This window comes from Pantherophis guttatus, chromosome 2 (genome assembly GCF_059756535.1).
Source record: "Pantherophis guttatus breed Tessera chromosome 2, ASM5975653v1, whole genome shotgun sequence".
In the NCBI taxonomy this organism is placed as follows: Eukaryota; Metazoa; Chordata; class Lepidosauria; order Squamata; family Colubridae; genus Pantherophis; species Pantherophis guttatus.
In genome coordinates, this window is record NC_142064.1 from 259,126,768 (window position 1) to 259,141,988 (window position 15,221).

General features: G+C 43.6%; 1 protein-coding gene across 2 annotated transcripts; it reads right to left on the bottom strand.

Moving 5' to 3' along the window:
* Window positions 1-1,604: 1,604 nt before the first annotated feature.
* C2H6orf47 (chromosome 2 C6orf47 homolog) lies at window positions 1,605-13,932 on the bottom strand. Of its 2 annotated transcripts, none has more exons than XM_060693326.2 (2): window positions 11,314-13,932; window positions 1,605-7,583 (listed from the first exon to the last, which is right to left on the bottom strand). In XM_060693326.2, the coding sequence occupies exon 2, from the start codon at window positions 7,267-7,269 to the stop codon at window positions 6,631-6,633; it is 639 nt and encodes a 212-aa protein (XP_060549309.2). In that variant the 5' UTR covers window positions 7,270-7,583; window positions 11,314-13,932; the 3' UTR covers window positions 1,605-6,630. The 2 variants fall into 2 exon arrangements, with proteins under 2 accessions (XP_060549309.2, XP_087740051.1); XM_087883925.1 differs by lacking the exon at window positions 11,314-13,932 and adding an exon at window positions 10,676-11,099.
* Window positions 13,933-15,221: the final 1,289 nt, after the last annotated feature.

A 15,221-nucleotide genomic window follows, 5' to 3' on the forward strand; every position in this document is an offset into this window, starting at 1 on the left:
AATTGGCATGTATTTGGGATGGCTGCAGCATCCCGGAATCCTGTGATTCCCCTATCTGCGATCTTCCTAGCCAGCTTCTGACAAGTGAAGAATGGAGGAAACCAGATTCGCTCAATGACCACACGATTCACTGAACAGCTGCAGGGATTCCCCTAATAACTGTGGCAAAAAAAGTTGTAAAGTCGGGAGCAACTCACTTAACAACCACCGTGCTTAGGAATAGAAATTCTAGCCCCAGCTGTGGTCGTAAGTCGAGGATTACCTGTAGCCTATATGTGCCATCAAAGGCAAGATCCCAAGAACAGCTTCACTTCAGCAATAAGTTAAAATCAGTCTTCTAAAACTGGGCCAAACATTGCCCAAAAATCTGTCATCCACACGACACACAGGAAATCAGAAGGGCACCATGTTGAGGAAAGTGGTGCAAACAACATTGAACTCGTTGGGCCAGCATTGCAGATTTTGTGACTGGGACCTTGCATTAATCCATCGTTTTTAATTGTGTTTTAGAAAAAAGCACACATCTGGCTGAATTCAAGCTGCCCACACCACCATAATTCTTCACATATAAACTGCAATAGTTAGTTCATAACATGGTAGGACAAAACCAAACAGGCCACAGGCTGACTTAGCAAGATGTATGATTTTAGTCAGCACAGGTAGTCCTCGACTTACAACAGTTCATTCAAAGTTACAACAGCATTGAAAAAAAGTGACTTTTGACTATTTTTCAGTTACGACCTTTGTCGCATCCCCATGATCATGTGATCCAAATTCAGATGCTTGGCAACTGGTTCATATTTGTGACCGTTGCCGTGTCCTGGGGTCAGGTGATCCCCTTTTGTGACCTTCTGACAAGTAAAGTCAATGGGGAAGCCGGATTTGCTTAACAATTACTAACATTATCAACTGCTGTGATTCACTTAACAACTCTGGCAAGAAAGGTCGTAAAATGGGGCCCGAACTCACTTAACACGTGTCTCACTTAACTACAGAAATTTTGGGCTCAATTGTGGTCGTAAGTCAAGGACTACCTGTACTGTTGGCCCTGTAACTAGGACTGGTATTAAGAACTGAGCACAGACCCTATACTTGTCATAGAACTCTTGGTCTTCAAGGAGATCCTGAAACATTTCTTGTGGCTTTCCAGGGCAAAACCCAAAGGCAATTAAACCTTTCCCTCATCTGCCAGTTCTGCACTGCAAATGCCTCACCTCCTATCTCAACTCTCCTAAATAATTTGCTTTTCCCAGCTCGAAAGAAATTGAGTTAAATTGTGAGTGAAAACTACCAAGGGGCATTTTGCAAGAGAGAACCGGGAAGAACTCAGAAATTAAACATCTCTCCCACAGTTTCACTTTCCTTCTCCCTCAGTTTCTGGAACAATGACAACTCAGATTTCACGTTTCAACCCCAACGATGTTAAGTAAAGAATCTTTACTGGCTACTGGAACCCCCATTCAGACATGTTGGAAAGACAGTTTAAGCTGCCCGTGTGCCAAAGCCTTTATCCAAACTGTCATGAGGACTAGCCGCATTGATTCATCTGGCTGTAATTAGATATAACCGATTCATCTGGCTGTGATGAGATATAAGCTACTGTACTCGTTGAAATTTTCCTTTTATTTAAATATAGAGATATATTTTAACATAACTGGAAAAATAACCAGATCGCGAACAAAAGCATTTAATGACAAACAGGGCTTGGAACATATGCAGGTTAATTCATGTACCCCTCTCCATCCACACACCCTTATTCCATGCAACTTTTTCCCCTATCGGTCAAACATTTCTTCCAAAAAAAAAGAGAGCCATTTCTCCCATACCCCAGACAGCAATGTTCTCCTTCAAAAAGGCCGTAGAGAACATCTAGACTCCTAAAGTGGTGCGAAATAACATTAGGAACCAGGAAGAGGTATAGTTCAGCTCTCAGTGTGTAAAGGAATGGCACAATTAAGGAAATGGGAAGAATCCTTTTTATCACATGCGTTATTTCTCCCCTTTTGCACTTCCACTATTGGCAAATGCTTTTTCACAGTTTTCTTAATAAATGATCCAAGATTGTATATGAGTATAATCCTACTTGGCCCACCAATTGGTGAACATAACAATACTGTACTGCAAGACATCTGGTAAAATGGCATGTTTTGGTGTGAACGTCATAGTACCTTTTGGCAAACGCCTGGCACGTCACAGTAAATCTGTAACACCTTCAACACATGCTGTTTTGGAGGTGCCACTTTATATAAATTAAAAAACAACAACATGTACTTGTGGGTTTGGCAAAGAGTGAGGATGTCATCGTTTTCCCATGTCAATACTTCTAAAGCCTATATAAAAAATATTTTTAAAAAAATAATCTATGTACAGAGGGAATAATCAAGATAGAAAATCATCTTTTAATTTCCTTCTATGGGTGTGACGTTAGGACACATGTAAGAGAGAATCAGAAAGGCAGGAAAAACAAGCTCCGGTTTCTTTTTAACAGGGCTTTTTTGGTGGGAATTAATTCTACTGCTTGAGGGGAAGAAAAGTACAAATGTTCTCTCCACCTGCCAACAACACACAAGGTCATTTCAAATGTCCCTCAAGAAGAGTTGGTCTTGGGCTGCTTTCTTCTTTTTAAAATGGGGGAGGGGGGAGTTTTTTTCTCCAGTCAAAGGGGAAGAGGTTACTTTAAAAAAAAATTATTAAAAGCCCCTGTGTTCTTAAGATACATCTTGATTAATTCTCTTCCTTCCTTCTTCCAGCTTGGCCTGTCTTTGGACTAGACCAGGGGTCTCCAAACAGGGTAACTTTTAAGACTTGTGGACTTGAACTCCCAAAATTCCTCAGTCAGCATAGCATAGAGCCGTGATGGTGAACCTGTGGCACGTGTGCCAGAGGTGGCACACAGAACCCTCTCTGTGGGCACGCATGCTGTCTCCAGCTGCTCTTCTGGTTTCCGGTCTTTGTGGGTGCCGGAGCACCGGAAAACAGCCAAAAAAACAGGCCATTTTTCAGGGCCTTTTGGGGGGCGTGTTTGGCCCAAAAAATGCCCACAAAACGGCCCCAAAAGCGACCTGAAAATAGCCCAAAAACGCCCTTAAAATGGCCTGAAAAACGGTCTGAAAACAGCCAAAAAAAACGCCCAAAAAGCAGGCATGTGAGTGCTGGCCAGCTGGTTTTCAGGTTTCCGGCGCTCCGGCGCGCACACATGCACACGTGTTCCAGTTTGGACACTCAGTGCCGAAAAGGGTCACCATCACTGGCATAGAGGAATTCTGGGAGTTGAAGTTCACAAGTCTTAAAAGTTACCAAGTTGGAAGGCTCCCGGACTACTAGACTACATCAACCCAGCCATCAGCGCACAAATGGGAGTTGATGGAATTGTAGTTCCCTAATTTTGGAGGGGGTTTGGCTGGGATTGGGAGGACAAACCTTTGCGCTCAGGAGAGGAGGAAGATGCTGGTGATTTTGCCCTAGTTCTAAAGCCCCTCCAGTCTTCACACTGAAACTACAGTTTGAGCCACGCTTCAGTCAGTTTTGCTATTTCGGAAAGGAAGGAAGGATGTGCTGGGTTGAGTGGCTGCCCTGCACTCCAGATGCGCATTGTGGAGAAAAAGAAAAGAGGGAGAAGTTGAAAGCCTCTTTTGTATTGCAGGGTATTGCAAAAGGGATTTTTTTTAAATGAGTCATCTGAAGGCATGGCACCAGAGGCGCTATGGATACGACTGTTCTGGCAACCCATTGGAACAGTCAGCTGCCAAAGCCCCAGAGCCTGGGAAGAGGTTTTGCTTACTTGTATTTTCCCAAGGTTAGCCGACGTGTCATGAGGCCTCCTTCCTTCCCTTCTCCCAGCTCTTGCGTGCCAAATTTAGTTTTGGAAACGGCATGCTGACAACCGCCATACTGCATGGGACATCACTGCCTTTGATACAATATTCTCCCCATTTCTCAAGGTTTCCCCAGCTGATAATTAGGATAATAGAAAAGCTACACTGATAAAGGCTGGCTTCCATTTGCAAGAAGGAAGTATGTGTGGGGGGTAGATGCCTCTAGGAAAATGAATTTATGAGCATTGCTCATGACAAGATAATTTGAGTCAAGGCTTCACAGCATCTGGGACTGTGGAAGTGACACATCGTGCATCATAAAAGGGATTTTGCAGTAGGCTAAGCTGAACGTTCTCATGGGATGGTTTGCTGATAGAAGAAAAAATGTTGAATCTGGACAACCCGCACCACTACCAGATAACTTGGGCCATGATGGAAAAGCCTGAGAATTGTAGTTTATCATCAATCTGGGAAGCCACAGATTGCCCATCCTTGTTCTAGATCAAGAGTTTCCAAACTTGGCAACTTTTAAGACTTGTGGACTTCAATTCCCGGAAATCCTCAGCCAGTCATGTTGGCTAGAGAATTCTGAGAGTTGAAGTCCACAAGTCTTAAAAGTTGCCAAGTTTGGAGACCCCTGTTTTAGACGAAAGCATGGACTTTGTGCTAGAATCTGGGTCAAGCAAGAGCAGGGAACCTAATGCCCTCCATCTGGATTTTTTTTGGATTTAAAAACCCATGGAGATTACAGTCATACAAATCTTAGGAGGGTTTCCTGCTGTAGAACATTTCAAAGGAAGTGAAACATGCCAACCTTAATTGAAGAACAAACTTCTGCAATTAGGAATCTAACATATCTTACCAGAATCAGCTTCCTCACCATTCTTCCTCAAAAAACCACATAAAAAACCCTATATTCAGATTTCCCCCAGAATACCAGCCCCCTAACTTCTCTCTTGGCTTCTACCTCCTGTGATGTTCAACATCTACTTTCTATTCTTCCTGCTTTTAAGGACAACCTGTGCATAGACAATTGAAATGACCTATGCGGGGGGTGACTTCCTTTGAGATAAAGCAATTCAAGAAATCAAAAATAAATCACGTGAAAACATATCAGTGATGGACCTGTGTTATCCTGGAGACAGCTTAGCTACCATTCACCATTCTGTATGCTCGGTGAGACCACGGAAAGGGAAATATATGCAAGTCACCGATTCTGTATGTCCACATGGACAATATAAAACTAAGCCGCTAAGACTTTGGCTCAGAACAGCTTTTTTCGATAAGGGGATGTGGACCCTGGTTCAGTGATCTAAATATTGCCAAAAGGTGAGAAAGGAGTCAAGAAAATGAGAAGAGCCAAAGTTTCTCAAAACTGGGTAAAAATCTGGTTGCTGGTGAAAGGGGAGCCCCGGGCAATTGGGGTTATTGAAACTGTAGGCTCAGAACTGCTTCTCCCTGAGATATGGGATGGAAGAAACAGAATATTATTCTAATCGTCTGTCCCCACCCATCAACAATTCTACTAGAATGAGGTGGGAAAAGCCAATTCACCCAACATAAAAAGCAGCAATAGGTCCAGCTCAGGAATGAATTCAGAGTTTTTATTTCTGCTGGTATTCTGCAAAGGGGTGGCAGATATTTAATCTTCCTGGGTTCCCTGTCACCCAGAGTTTAAGACTTCTATTGATCTTCTACCCTTCTTGCCAACTGCACTAAAGCCATCTGCCTTTCAGATGTCCACTTCTCAATCCTCTGGAAGGTAGACCTCACCTTCCCATCCACTGGACTACTCCATGGCTCAGATACGGATATAACTATTATGTCTTCTCTTACTTCTCCCTGGCAAAAGAGGGTAGATCCTTGGATACAGTGGATTTTATCCCCAGAACATTCAACTACTGGCTCTTCTCTAGGCTTTTAAATGAGCCATTGCTTTTAGTCCATCCAACCTGTTTTAAAAAGCAACTGTTTGCTCTTACTGGCTAGACCAGGGGTCTCCAAACTGGGTAACATTAAGACTTGTGGACTTCAACTCCCAGAATTCCTCAGCCAGCCATGGAATTCTGGGAGTTGAAGTCCACAAGTCTTAACGTTACCAAGTTTGGAGATCTCTTTGGGCTAGACCATATAGGAACAGCAGGTACTCTTTATTTTCAGCTGCCTATTCTTGATGATCTTCACCAGGTCACTGCCACCCAGAAAGCAATAGGAGGCCAAAGCCAGGAAAAATCGTAGGCTCTTGTAAATATGCAGGAACTGGCTATATTTTGGATGTTATTTGCTTTCTTTTGAAAATATATTTTACCTGGGCACTACAGATTCAAACCAGAGGTAAAGATGACTCCTATCAAGAAACCCAAAAAGAGAGTTAATAATTTCTGTCACCTCTTCCCTTCAAAAACTACAGTTCCCAGAATCCTCTAGGGGTAGCCATCACACCCAAACCAGGCTGCGATTGGTTTATGTCTTTAAGGTAGATGAATCTCACACCTCTTCCCTCTGTGATTTTTGCTGAGCCCCACTAGATGATGATAATTCTGGATGGATCCCATCTTTCCTTGCAGCCACTGAGAACTAGAATTTAGAACAACCTATATGGGGAAAGTTCTGCAGATGTAGTGCTTATTTTTGAGTCATTACTTGTTTTGAGAAATACCGTTTCTCCTTATTACCTTTTTCTTCTCCCAATTTCTGTCCAGCCATCTTAAATACAAGATAAAAGTTACTCCTTTTCATTCTCCAGGGCCCCACTTCAGTCAATCTCTTGGGCTTCAAGTCCTGGCCCTGACACAATACAATACAATATTCTTCCTCATAGTGGCGATTCTTGCTTACATCCATTAGCCACGGACTGCTCTCCTTCTCGATCTGTATCGAGTCCGGCAGCTTGTTTGTCCTCTTGAGACTCCAACGATCCAGCGCGGATGCTGACCCACAAAACCAAGGTCTGTAAAAACCCATAAAGACAGGCAAATTGCAACAGATACTCTTGGACCAACCAAAGAACCAAGTACATCCCATAGGCGCTGACCAAGAAACAGGCCAAGCCGTGGAGCCAAACCTTCACGGGTCCTCCAAATCCCAGGATATCCATCACCAACCGGAAAGCCGGGGAGGATGCACAGAGCAGAGTTACCACACACAGATCAAAGAGGTGGCGGGTGAAGTTGAAGCAAATCTGGAAGTGCTCTGGAGACTCCACCGATGGCTTGTGAGGAGACACATATTGAGGTATTCCAGCAAACAGTGAGTGCCCTCCAGCCGCTGAACCTTGGCCCCATCCAATCATTTCCAAAAGCCGACGGCCACTCCACCATCTTGCCTTGGGAGATCCCGTGCATTTCGCGGAGACCTCCGGTTTTTCTTTCAAATGCTCCTCCTGGCTGAAGTCCTGCTTTCCTCTCCACCAGGACAGTCTAGGGAACCATGACTTGGCTCTGTTTAAGAACATTGCACGGGGAATAAATCCTGGTTCTCTCCAAAGAAGGCCTCTAGCCCAGGATGTCTATTTTACCAGCCACGTGGAAAATGAAGATTAAAAGTCAATTTGGCTGAAAATTTTCCCGGAAAGGACTCCCACTGCAAAGAATGCTGATTAACTTGGTGGGTTTCTCTGCATCTACTTTCAGCTTGATTAGTAGTGTTTTAAATCCTGAAGTTGCTGACTCATTCTTCAAGTAAACCACAACTGAGCTTGTCCATAAATTAAGGGTCATCCAGGCTTACGGTTGTTCCAGACGTTGGCTATTGGGAATATAATTTTCTCTGTTCAGGAAAATAGAGATGGTGAATAGCACTTTACTTAAGGGCAAGTAGAACTGATTGCCACATCATACAACTTCTTCTAGCATTATGGACAAACTGGATAAAAGAGGAGGTGGGAATTTCTCCTCTGTTTTTTTACATAAAAAGCATATTGTTGCTTCAATAGGAAAAGGAAGCCACAGTACGGTATCTCCATCATTCAGGCGCTCCAAAATATCACTCCATGCTAATTCCAGTCAAAAGTGGGTCTTTGCCTCCTTTTAAAATGGAGGAGGCAGTTTCAAATTGATGTACTAACTGCCTAAAAGAGAACAAGCAAGGGAGGAAGAGTTGGGGTATGGCAAGGACTAAGTTACTGTTTCTCAATCTTGGCAACTTGAAAATGGGTGGACTTCAACTCCCAGAATTCCACAACCAGTCCATACTACCTGGGGAATTCTGGGAGTTGAAGTCCACCCATCTTTAAGTCTGCCAAGATTGAGAACCACTGGACTCGACTATAAGAAACACATAAGAGAAAGCCTTAAAAAAGTGATACGATAGTGGGCACCACTGGTTCTCTGAAGACAGTTAGTGAAAATGCAAATATTCACTTCAATTATTGTGACCTATTATTTTACTCTTGTGTCTGGAACAGCAGATATAATAATGACTTACTCCAAAAAGTTTGATGTGAGGGCAAATATATTTTATATTATTTTGTATATTGAAAATCAATCTACACATTTTCACTCATCCCATATCAACTCTTTTCTGTCCAATTTACTCAGTCAGTTTTCCATTTTATCTGGTGCTCCTTGAGATGTGTTAAGAGAATGCAGGTTATGAGTTGAATTTCTGAATGCACCGAGATACAGAAAAAGGGACAGTTTGTAATTCTATAATTATTTAGCCTAATCTCTGAGTAATGGAAACATTGAGAGAGGGGAAGTATGTTCAAATATTCTCACATTTATTCTTCTCCCCACCCCCAAAGAACCAAATTACATTTTCACTTTATGGAAAAAGCAGAGATTAGACTAAATCTGGAATTAAGAGTCTGTCTTCCTGCCTTTTTTCTGTCTCTTAATGTATTTACAATTTAACCTACATCTTGATCTGCTATTTTCCATATTTGCTCTCCTTCCTTCCCACTGAATGCCAATGTGATGTCGTGATTTTGATTTAACATCAGCTGTAAATCCATTTATTCTGATTTAGCATTAGAAGCAGATTTGGCTACTATGACTTGCTCAATAAATTATAATTTAACAATCCTGATTTAGCCACATGTGGGAACTCGGCACCACTTCTAAGCTGTTCCAAAATTGAAAAAGCTGTTTTATGTCTGCAAAATCTTTCTTCCCTATAAAGCAAGCTTGAATTCGGGACAGAACAACTCTTTTGGAATGGGGTGAACTCAAAATATGAAATGAACCTAGAGAGCTACAGACTGGCAGCACAAAGGAATATTCTCGCAGCGTAAGAAATCATCAAGTCAAAACCTGTTTTTTTAATCTTAGGCATATCTGTCTTGCTGTGGCATCACTGGATTGCCCCAACCATCTCTTCAATCCTCAAAATGCAAGAACGCCATTCCCAAAGTGTAGCAACTATAAGATCTGCTTGTGAAATTTTGAGTGCTCATCATTATTCAGAAGTAACTCCCACTGAGATAAATAGACTTTGCCCTAAGGGAAACAGTTATATATTTTAGCTACCTCTAATTTGGTGGTAGTGGTGGTGAAGAAGAATGCATGTAAAGATTATAATGAAAGCAGTATCTCTAAGCCAGGGCTTCTTAAGTCTCGGTGGATTTCAATTCCCAGAATTCCTCAGCCAGCCAGCCAGCCAGCCAAGATCCCAGAATTCTGGGAATTGAAGTCTTTTAAGTTTGGAAAAAGTTCAGAGAAAAGCAACTAAGATGATCAAAGGCCTGGAGACTTAAACCATATGAAGAACAGCTGCAGGTTTTGGGTCTGGCTAATCTAAAGAAAAGAAGAATTAGGGGTGACATGATAGCAGTATTTTAGTATTTCAGGGACTGCCTCAAAGAAGAGGGATCAAATTATTCTCCAAAGCACCAGAGGGCCGGACAAGAAATAATGGTTGGAAAGAGATCAAAGAGTGAAGCAACCTGGAATTAAGAAGAAGCTTCCTAACAGTGAGAACAATTAACCAGTGGAACAGCTTGCCTTCAGAAATCAGAAGCGCTCCATTATTGGAGGTTTTTAACAAGAGACTGGACAGTCACTTGTCTGAGATTGTATAGGTTCTCCTGCTTGAGAAGAGGGCTGGACTCGAAGACCTCCAAGCTCCCTTCCAGCTCTGTTCTCTTCTAACAATTCTAACAAGTTATCTTAAAGTTGCCAAGGTTGAGAAACACTGCTATAAACAGACACAAATTCTTTTCTCCTTGTCACTGAGAATCTGTGAGTGCATCCTTACATTAAAATTAGGGGGGGGAAGACTTTTTGGGGCCTCAGTGCAAATATTCCTTAAACCAGTGGTTGCTCAACCTTGGCATGTTTAAGATATGTGGACTTCAACTCCCAGAATTCCCAAGCCAGCATGCTGACTACAGAATTCTGGGGGTTGAAGTTCACAGTGGATAGGGAATTCTGGGAATTGAAGTCCACATCTTAAAGTTGTCAACGTTGTAGCAATAAATGCCTGAGACATTTATCCGAAGGGACATCTCACCTATTCATAGAACTCCCTGTTCACCTTGAACCCTTTTCACTGAGTTTTTGGCTCACAGTTTTACAGTTTTTCATATCTATACCTCTGCAAACAGCCATCTCAAAACATTGCTTTAATTTATCAGATAGCCCTAGCATGTTTTGAGAGCCAAGCTATCAAGAGTGATGGCTCCTTGAACTTTGCTCTCTTCCACGCCAGCTCTTTTGGCCAATTTCAGCTGTTACTTTAAGCTTTTCCACTTCCTTAGCAACAAGAGAAAAGGTTTGCTAGAGCAACCTGACATAAAAAGGAATTTTTAAGAGCCACCTCACACAGAAAGGAATTTTTGAAGAGGCCAAATTGGAAAGCTGCTTAGGAGAGCGAGGCGGTTATATAAATTAAAATAAATAAACCTGAGGTACAATGCTTACCTTACCATTTTAACATTACCTGAAGGTGCATAATGAGATCTGTGTCAAAACACTCCGATTCCTTATTGTGGGCCTTTCAAAATAAAATCTAATCTGCAGCCATTGTCTATCTATGTCTTGTGTTGGATATATATATATACCCAGCTAGGCAAACCATCCATGCAGGTTTCTGCAAAGCACTATTTTTTTAAAAAAAACACCCCTACGTGGAATTTGCACACTAAACTTCGAGTGGAGCAAAATGTTTGAGGCAGGCATCCAACTCAGCAATGAATGAAGGGGGGGGGGGAAGGGGGGGTTTGCTGGCGGACTGATATTATATGATCTATTTATAGCATCCTGCGCTTGCTGGAACTGCCTTTTCAGGCCTGAATTGCCCATCCCGAGCAAGCTTTGGCGGTGGAGAGCCGCTTCTGGCCTCCCCTCTCCAATCCCCTCCCCTCCTTTCCCCCCCAATTCAAACCTGGAAGGAACAGCCTCTCTCTTTCTCCTCGTCCGCGCATCGAATCAAACGATCGAGCTTATCACCACCACCCCGCGATCACACCCACCTACCCCAAATAGGCCGAGCCGCCCCCCCCTCCCAATCCACAACCCCCTCGCCCGGCTAGAAGAGGCCGCACCGTGTTATGACCCACCTTGATCGACAAACACACTCACACACATATACACCCGGGCGGGAGCGCGCACTTGCGCGCAAAGGTCTCCGGAGCAACTTTTCTCCCCTTTTTGGATCGCGCGTTCCCAGGCGCGCTGCTTCTAAAAACGGGGGTCGAGGCGCCCCCTCCTCGCTTTCCAAACTGCTGGGAAGAGAGGAAAAGCTTTGCTTTTTTTTTTTTTGCAATCTCGCCTCCTTCTTGACGCTTCCTGGGGCTCCCAGCAACAGCAGCAGCAGCGCCAGCAAAACGGGAGACCGTCCGGGGTGGGGGGAGAAATCTTTGGACCCGCCAAACCCGGAGGGAAGGAGAGAAAGAAAGAATGAGAGAGAGAGAACGAAAGGAAAGCAAGCAAGAGGGAGAAGCGGCCCAGCCCTCGATGCAGAGAGGGAGGCGAGAGGAGGAGAAAAAGACGAGCTCCCTCCTTGTTTGGCTTTTCCAGCCCGACCGGATTGGGAGAGGCGCCACCCGAAGAGGTGGAGGCTTTTGCGTGGGGGGGTGGGTGGGAAAAAGGAGGGAGCCTCTAGATCTGGCCGGCCCAGAAACCGGAGCGATCGAGGATCTGGCAGGGGATCGCAGGTTTCCGATCCAACCAGCGAAGGACGCCGGCAAGGTCGAAGAAGAAAACCCGGGAGCGGGATCACTTGGCTTCTCTTGGAGAGGCAAAGAAAAAAAAAAAAGAGCCTTTTCCCCCAACTTGGGGGCTCGCTCTCCAAGCGGCTTTTGCTGCAATTCCCAACCGGCGGCAGCTGCTTGCAGTTGGGAGGGTTGAGAAGCGAGAGGCGGGGGTGGAGGAAGGCGGAGGGAAGGAACAAGCCAGCGGGGATGAGGCGAGAAGAGGCCCTGAGGGCGGCGGGGGAATCGTGTGTGGGTTTTGTGAGGCTGCGTTTGCGGCTTGCGGCCTTGATGGAGATGGCGCGGTGTGCTTCGGTGTAGCAAGAACCAGCATCGATCTTTTCCGAGGCTCTGCTTTCTATTTATTTATTATTTATTTATTTTTATATGCCGCCCTTCTCCGGAGACTCAGGGCGGCTTACAACGCGTTAAGCAATAGCCTTCATACTTTGTATATTTTATACAAAGTCAGCTTATTGGCGCCACAAACCGGGTCCTCATTTTACCACCTTAGAAAGAATGGAAGGCTGAGTCGACCTTGAGCCTGGGGAGAATTGAACTCGCAGTAATTGCAGGCAGCTGGATGTTAAATGCTGCCTTAGTAGGAGGCATTAGCCTCCTACGCCACTCAGGCTCCTTAAATAATTTATTTATTATTTAAATTTTTATACCGCCCTTCTCCCAAGGGACTCAGGGCGGTGCACAGCCAGCAATAAAACACACATATACATACAATTTAAAAACAATTTAAAATATATTAAATAATTTGGCCCCAATATTATTAAAAAAAAAACTAACTGCTTCTCCCTGTCTCCTAGCTGGGCTTTTTTTTTTCGAGGCTCCCTAGAAAAAAATAAAATAAAATAAAATTCTGACCCTTTTGTGCTCCTCTCGAACTTCTCGAGAGGAACACAAAAAAGAGTTTGCTTAAACCATCACCATCACCTCTTCCAACCAAAGGGAGGAGTGGGGGGAAATGGGTGTGGGATCCGCAAGAAAGGGGAATTTTTAATTTTCCTCTTTTTCTCCAAGGGTGGAAAACGAAAGCGGGTGGTTAAAATAGTTGGAATTGCGTTTTTAAGGCTCAGTCAATCCCCACAACTTCAAATCGAAGTCGAACTCCAGAATAAACAGACGACGTGTTAAGGATGGAGGAGATTAATAATAAAAATGCAGAGAATTAGCAAATTAGGTCTTTTAAGGATTGCAAACAAATAACATTAAAGTTTCTTTCTGCTCATGTGAGAAGTTTTCAAATTTGGCAACTTTAAGCTGGGTGGACTTCCAACCCCCAGAATTCTCCAAAGCCAACTGGGGAATTCCGAGAGTTTGAAATCTTCTGAAGGGAAACAATAATAAGGATATAATAAATAATACTAGAATATGATATACTGGTATACTAGATTCTGTAACCATTAGGTTCCTGTAATACATATATGCCTTTGTGTTTGTATCACATATATTATGCCTTTATATTTGTATCTCCTGTAACAAACATATTCTGTTATTAGGCCTCTGTAATGTATCTGGTATTTGTCAAACGTATGTCCCTGCCATTTGACCTGAACTCATATCAATCTATCTAAAAGCATGGTACGTATCTCAGTTGAAACTACAGCCATCAACAAAGGGATAATTTACAACAAAGGGATAATTTACACCTCAGCCCTAATTTATGTTTGATCTGGATAAACTCCTGTCTTCCAGAGCCAAGGGGCTAAGTGGCCAATTGGATAAACAAAGAAATGCTTAAAATAAAACTAATTGGGAAGTTTTTATTCCCCCTTGCAGGGCAACAAGGAATACACAAACCTAAATTAGGAGGCCAGAATTGGGTACTAAACTGACGTCTCTGAGGGTATAAAAGGACGCCATACCTTCCCCAAGGTGTGGCTATCTCCTCGCATGCATTGTATCTATATGTTCTGGATATAGTTCCACCCAGTATTTTGTTTTTGGCCATAAATAAAATCTGCTTTTTTGCAAGCCTCATCTTGAGTCTCTCTCTTTGGCATTCTGGTGACTCAAGTATATTTTGGAACCTTACATTTCAGTTTAAAATGGCCATGTTTGAAAAAAAAAACTCTGCTCTGAAACAAGGCTCTCCAACCTTGGCAACTTTAAACCGGGTGGACTTCAACTCCCAGAATTCCCCAACCCTGGCTGGGGAATTCTGGGAGTTGAAGTCCGCCAGGCTTAAAGTTGCCAAGGTTGGAGAGCCCTGCTTTGAAAGACACCATCCCTCACAGGGGCTGCATGAATGGTTCTCACATGCAGGGAGACCTTTGTGGTTTACAAGTATCTCCAAAAGCAAACAGGAGGGTAGGGTAACCTGCTACTAGGCTGAGTATCAGGCTACCAGATCAGACTCCCAAGTCTTTAAAATATCGGTAGGGATCAAGTTACATTACCTTTCCCAAGGCCTGTCTGGAACTCACCTACAGTCCCTTTAAAGGGGAAAATTCTGAAAAATGAACTCGTTAGATTAGGGCAGGGGGTGTCAAACTCAAATTTCTATTGTGGCGCATCAGGGTTGTTTGACCTGGGGGGGGTGGCCAACTCAATGACACTCGTGTGAGGGGCCACTTATGGTGGCCAAGTGCTGAAGACTTTCCTCAGACCTCTTTCGCTCTAATTATCCCTTTCCTTTCCTTCTTTTTCCTTCCATCTTCATTCTTTCTTCTTCCTTCCCCTCTTTCTTTCCTTGCTCTCGCAGCCGCACCCCCAAGCTCTTTTCACCGACAGAGGCACCGTGAGGCCGGTTCCTTACTTTTTCCAAGGCAGCCCCACAGGCCAGATTTAAACACTAGGCCGCAGAGCCATGAGTTTGACACCCCTAGATTAGGGCATCGAAAGAATGTATAGGTAGTCCTCAACTTGCAACAGTTCATTAACTTATCAAACTAGTGATTCACTTAACAACCGTGGCAAGAAAGGTTGTAAAATGGGGCAAAACTTTAATGTCTCACTTGACAAGAAATTTGGGGCTCACCTGTGGTCATAAGTGGAGGATTACTAGTCACCGAGCTGCTGCACAGGCACAAAATAACAGAGAGAAGACACACAGCAGCTGCTCTCTTTTGCAAGTAGTGTCTTTTGTTAATCTCTACATAAGAGAGAACTCTCAACAAAAGATAGTTCTTTGTCTGTGGCAGACAAGTTTCAACTGGGAGGATCAAGGAGTACCTTTATTAGAAAGTTGTGTTCTCACCAGACACAAACCCTGGAAAGATTGCAGAGAAGTGTCAAATAAAACCGGTCATCTCACACATTCC

Bases quoted from the DNA above. Each gene is read 5' to 3' on its own strand.
- C2H6orf47 (XM_060693326.2), bottom strand. From the start codon at position 7,269: ATGTTCTTAAACAGAGCCAAGTCATGGTTCCCTAGACTGTCCTGGTGG.